Source organism: Zychaea mexicana, assembly GCF_025766255.1.
Source record: "Zychaea mexicana strain RSA 1403 chromosome Unknown BDB00scaffold_78, whole genome shotgun sequence".
Taxonomy (NCBI): Eukaryota; Fungi; Mucoromycota; class Mucoromycetes; order Mucorales; family Lichtheimiaceae; genus Zychaea; species Zychaea mexicana.
This window is the reverse complement of record NW_026516741.1, coordinates 1-6,130: the sequence shown is the minus strand read 5'-3', so window position 1 is coordinate 6,130 and position 6,130 is coordinate 1. Positions and strand designations below refer to the sequence as shown.

General features: G+C 43.4%; 2 protein-coding genes across 2 annotated transcripts; both read right to left on the bottom strand.

Moving 5' to 3' along the window:
* Positions 1-2,539: 2,539 nt before the first annotated feature.
* BDB00DRAFT_840077 (uncharacterized protein) lies at positions 2,540-2,730 on the bottom strand (the record flags this gene model as incomplete). The annotated part of the gene is made up of 1 exon (XM_053124741.1): positions 2,540-2,730. A coding segment is annotated over one exon (191 nt), but the record flags the coding sequence as incomplete, so codon positions are not given.
* A 1,020-nt stretch (positions 2,731-3,750) lies between these two features.
* Positions 3,751-4,276, bottom strand: BDB00DRAFT_840070 (uncharacterized protein; the record flags this gene model as incomplete). Its single annotated transcript, XM_053124740.1, has 2 exons — positions 3,751-3,860; positions 3,964-4,276. The coding sequence occupies 2 exons, from the start codon at positions 4,274-4,276 to the stop codon at positions 3,751-3,753; spliced, it is 423 nt and encodes a 140-aa protein (XP_052976194.1).
* Between the last annotated feature and the right edge of the window lie 1,854 nt (positions 4,277-6,130).

Sequence of the window (6,130 nt, the reverse complement as noted above, 5' to 3'; positions counted from 1 at the left end):
AGTGTCGTCGTCACTTTTATTTCAACAGCACAAACTCACTTCTCAACGTCTGTTAGTGAAGATACTGTTTAACGAGATTTCGAAGCAAACTTTTGTTCTTGCTGCAATGGCAAATGATTGCTGGATTTTACTGAATCGTTTGGAAAGGCGGAAAGGACACTGCTTAGAAAGTTTGAGTCGCGTCTCGAGCTTTTGAATGGAATTACAGCTCAGCAAAACAAATAATAACTAGAGCAAGTACCATTATTGGCAATCACGACCTTTAGTATTATCTCTCGAATACAGGTACATACACATCAGCACCCAAGAAGTATAGAACGTTCTAGAATTACTGTAAACAATCCAAAATAAGTGGTGGAGGAGAAGAAGAAGACGATAGTCCCATATACATCCAAGCTCATCATTTGGAAACTTTAAACCCGAAACCAGACTAAACCCAGACCAGGACTTGCGCGTTCGCCTAAACCTGCTCACTCACTGGCGTTCGCTGCCAGGCCCCACAATTCGTTGCGAGCTACTCGCCCTTCTTTCCAACCTATTGAGTGACTTAATTCATCACTATGTCCTATATTTATCAGTAACGTAGCTGCTTGATATCATGACAATGCAGTAAGATATTTTGGATCGCGTGGGCAATGTATTAGGAAGAAGCCTGCATACCAGCGAAAATGCTGCTGTTTCCTTTTTTTTTTCACAAACATCATCCTATCTTCAACTTGCGAATCCAGTGTCTCTTACACAGAAAGTACACAGACCGGTCTCTTTTATTCCATTGCAATCAAATAGCGTTATCCCTTCATTACTATAGCAACAGCAGAAATAGTAAAGATGACATACCGATTAATTTTGTCTAGATAGTCTGCTGGATCGAAGCCTGGATGTGTGCAAAAATGTTATGAGAAGGATTGCCTGTTTCCTTTTGGTCCTGAGAAATGGGTTCGAAAGTGATTGGTGCTGTTGCTGTTCGGTGTAATGGGATGATATATACATCTTTACTTGAATGTTGATAAAATTGCACCAACGTCATAATCAAAAAATTAGCGCTGGATACCGTCTTTGTTTTTATGGTGCTGTGTAACCCTTCTTTTCTTCACGTGATGGAAGAAAATATATCGGCTGGCATAGAACATATTCAGTGGTGTTGCTAATATCAAAAAATGCCGATTTTGACAGCGATTGAATGACCACTGACGATTGTGTAAAATGTGTGTTGTATATTCGTTCGTCAAAGTTTTTATATATGTTCGAGTGCTGTGAGTACAATTGCCGCCTGAATGTGTCATTTTGGTATATATTATATCGTTACAGACGAGATGATCTGCTAATCGTCGTCCAGAGAAATCGTTGTATGCAAACGTTCGTGAGAAGCACACGGTCCCAGTGACACCAGTAGAATGGTATGTTGAGTTGTCAGAGGTGCTTGTACGATCGATGGTGTGGAGCGTTCGTGATATTCATGCTTTTGTTTGGTAGAGATGTGCTGTTCTTTTTCAGCAGCACAGTCACTCAAAGACAGCACGATCATGGTTCACCGTCATATTCATATGTCGTTGTTCGACTATCCATATATACATGCTGGTAATCAAGCCAAGTTATAAAATAGAGATCCTTCTGTTTCTATTTCTTTTACCAGTGCTCTCACACAATCCGTCGTATCAGTAATCCGACAAAAGAACTGCCGTTCACAGCACATCTTCTAACCCGCTCAAAAAGTATTTTTTCTTTTTTAAATTGATCGTCTTTATTAAAGAATTCTATTCTTCTAGTCCAACACTGTTGCCTTCAGCAAACAAAGACCGGCACTCTGAAATATATATCCACATCACTCATCCACCACACCCATCCACAACCAGCATGCTCAACACAATTAAACTAAGCACAGCATACTCTGCCCAGCAATCACTCTTGACCACTTACCTGGATCCTCACACGTAGCAATAAGGACAGCCTCAAATTAGAAAATGGCTCAAGCTGATCCAGCAATACACATACATCAAAAAGTAAAGTACCTTATCACACCAACGGTCAATGGTCTTGCATCTGTTCCATAAACAAACAGAATAACCTGCCCATCCAAATTCCTCTGCCACCGTCGCCAATACCCACAATGGCCGCCGTCAACGATCGCGCGTTTACAAGCACTCGTTCATCCTATTAACCATTCTTGCTTTCTAGGAAAACAATCCTCACACGTTCTAACTAGCTAATAAAAAGGGAGACTTTACCATGTGGATCATAATTTCGGCAAGCACAGCAGGAGCCTACAACGGAATCGCATGTGACAGAAAAAAACAAGTTCATCCATGGAGAGCCACAGCAACCAACACAGTCTCAGCCTTGATCTTGATAAATCTAAAACGGCGGATGAAGGCATACAGCTTAAGCGTATACAGGAAAGCTATGAGAAGAACAGGTCGTCCGTTGAAGCGGCAGAGCAGCATCCATGCACAGCATCTTTGGCAAGCACGGGAAAACCAAAAAAAGTCCGTCCAGCAAAGGAGCCTTGGAAACAAAGACGCCAAGTAGAGCCACAAAATACGTCCGGCAGAGTTCAAGACACCCAAGGAAAAGAATTTGTCTGTACAATGAGTAGAATATCCAACACGTACAAGATCTTAGATGGCGAGAGAATTGCGAGATGGAGCAAGTCAAGGTATAACAACAGCCAAAAAAAAAAAACAGAGTGAGCACGAATACGTATTGCAGGTAACAGAGCAACAAGGGCGCCATATACGAGAGCAGAATAGCGTCACTACAGATGGCAGCCAGCACGATTGACGGTAGTGACAGGAAAAAGCAACGTTCTGTTGAAGGCAAGGACAGAGCAGCTGTAGCAAGTGTAGGTGGCAAAGACGTGAAATGTTCGAATGGCGTCAAGCGAGATGGAGCTAGCGTGATCAGATGGTTTTGAAGGACGTCGAAAGAAGCAATGTTGAGCAATAGTAAACAACAAAAGAACTTTGGTAAAAAAAAGGCAAAGTAAGAGGGAAGAAATGAAAAGCGGCACCCCTTGTTTCAAGTATTCATATCGTCCTGGGGCCCCGAGCCAGCAGAGCATTGGACCACTGGAAGAAGTGCTTTCCCACATGCAGTGGTGACCATGACAACCGCCCGTTTCATGCTTTCTTTCCTTACTGCTTGTGCTACCTCTTCCTTCCTTTTCCTTTTCGCTACTTCTTGTTTACGCTTTCACGCCGTCACTCCACTCGGCTAGTTCTTTCTTTTTTACTTGTGCTACGTTCTTCCCTTTTCGTTCACTGCTTGTCATTTTCCCGCCCATTCCCTTTTCGTCACCGCGGTTTCCTTTTCGTCATTCATCCAAAACGGGTTTGTCAGTGTCATCTTGCACGTCTTCCGAAAAGACAGAAGAGCAGTGCGTGTTATGAGCATTCGCAACGGATTATCTGTAGAATTGAGAATCTGTAAAGTAACTGGTCCTGTCCTGTAACATCAAGAACACCAACAACGACAACAGCATTTCCATGTCTACGATTACGGTCACTTCTCCCCCGACACCACCCCTCCTCAAGCCGAAACGCTACCGCTGCCTCCCCTGTCACAACTGCCGAAAAAAAAAGACGAAAGGTGCTTGGTGGCGCAATGACGAGGATCAGCTCTTGGTCCAAGCCTACCTTCTCGCCAACAAGGATGAAAAAGTTGGCTTCAACCAAGACTTCAAACCGTTTGGCAACGCGTTTTTGAAGAGTTTCAAAAAGGCGGCAATGACAAGAACCGCACCCCCGAAAATTGTCAAGATGTTGGGAAATCGTCAGCGCGCGAATCGTGAGATATGCAGCGGCCGTGGCCTTTATCAAGAGAAGGCCACCAAAAAGTGGCGAGGCCGATGATGACAAGGTAGTCTTTTGCATAATAATATGCATATAACAGATTCGAGAAGTTCCTATAAGTTCCTATAATAGAAACAGCGCATCATCGAAAGGTACAACGGCAAAGTTGAAGCACGGTATAAGCCGTTCAAGATGGCTCTTGCTGGCCTCTGCTGAAGGATGAGCAAAAATTTAAGTTCATCAGCGACATGGCCAACGAGGTCAGCGTGGATGGCGAGAAGGATGTGCGGCCCATTGGTAACAAGAAAGCCAAGGCTCTGAAGAGACGACACGCCGAAGACGACGATCTTGAGAGCCTGGCTGGTGAACAGGTGAAGCCCGCCCGTCTGGAGGTCGTCGAGGAAGAAAAGAGAAGGAGACTTTTGTAGAAATGCTGGAAGAGGCGCAAAAAGCGAATGAATAGGCGCGACTGGCAAAGAAGGAGCCATCATGAGCAAGGATTTAAATTCTCTTAGTCCTGCTCCATTATGGTACTACGAGAAGAAGCAACAGGAGATCGATGATCGAATGAAAGAAGAAGGGACGGAGAAGATGTGGTGCAGGAAGGAGAGCCCGGAGACGGTTCGGAGGAAGAGAGGGCTCGTTAACGAGGTCGTCGAAAGAAGTTGTTGCATGGATATCCTCCGATTCGTCATGTGGTAACGCCACATGTCTTCTCGCGAGTATTCAAAATCACGGCATCAAGCTCATCAGACAGTAGCCTTTCAGCTTCTTCTGCAGTCTCTCTAGTCTTCTTTTCCTCTTCTGTCTCTACATCGAGCAATCCTGTGTGATGCCAGCAACATTTCATTGTTTCCTATAAGACTAAGTCTCAAGCATCTCTGGCCCATTGCATGGAAGTAAGCTGCTCTACATCATAGAGTTTGCCGAGCTGGAACTTCCGATATTTTGATTCGCTTCAGGGTGTTGCATGGCCTTGCAGTATCTTTGCTGCAGTGGCTCCGTCCATCAATAAGGCCAGAATATGAACTTTTGTTGTTGGGTTCAGTTTTATTGTTTCTGAACTTACCGATACTGATTTTTGAAACTGGCGACGTTACTGTCTTTGTTTGATTTATCGAACTTGTTTGTTTCTGCTGGGGTCATTCTTAAAATAGATAATGCGAACATTAATAACATTTGCAGCGGAATAGGCATAGCAACCGGAGCACATTATCGAACAATTGTTGTGATCTAGTTGACTGAGAGCATACAGTGGAAGGCTGTCATTCATTCCTGCGCAATCTTGGAATATACGGCGGATTGAATTTCATCAGTGCATCCGCATATCCGGATCGGGTGCGCATGGCCCTTATATCCGATCTGATGCGATCCGTGAAGAACGCTAGTGAAATTTTGAGGGAAATAACGGAACAAAGAATGAGTGTTATCAGCCTTGTTGGATACAACAGGTAGACTGTCACGCTAGTTTAGAATAACCTTTTTCTTAACGCCAGTATAATGAGAAGATATAGGTTTTTTCGTTTGTGTGAAGGCGAAAGGATGGGTAAAAAAAGTAGGACAGGAGGAATTAGTAAGCACGTCGTGCTGCTAATACATGGAACCTGTCTGTGAGTCACATAAACCGACGTACATAACAAGGCAATTTGTGTACTAGCACGTTTTTTTCTGAGCAGATATTGTATACAGTGGTCCCCCAACATAGCAAATCGGCAAAAGTGTTGAAGCAGTGGAAAAACAGTAGAAGCGAAATTGTTTTGGAAGGATGGATAAACATAAACAAGAGAATGGTCGAGATGATTACTATGAAAGGAAAATGTTCAATATCTTAGCCGATTTTCTTGTGGTTTTAGAAAAAAATGAGGTTGGATAAGTTACTAAGATGAAAATGAAGTACAAGAAGAGCAGAGCAAAGTTGACTTAGGAAGTTTGGGAAGTTGAGTGGAGGCACTAAGTGAAAAGAATTGGGGGGTGGATGACGTTATAGGCGGTGGTCAGGACGAAGCGGCAGAGGTTCGGCGTATGGCAAACAAAAGAGATCGTGTTTATAGCGAGAGTTATGAAGAAAGGCAACGGGAACTTTTATATCGAGAGCGTGAATGTGTATGATGAGGAGCTGACAGGGCGATAAGAGGATATGTAGCATGTAGCGGAAACAATATAGGAACGAGATATCAGGACACCCGTTAATTTCCAACTTGAAATTCCCAAATGATGGACTGTGAAAGTTAACGGATGCTAGGAACCAATATCTGTACAATATGTACGGATATTCTTTATCAAGACGCATCTTATGCTAATAGCTACATAGATTACCAACGCTCAAGAAGTTGTCATATATA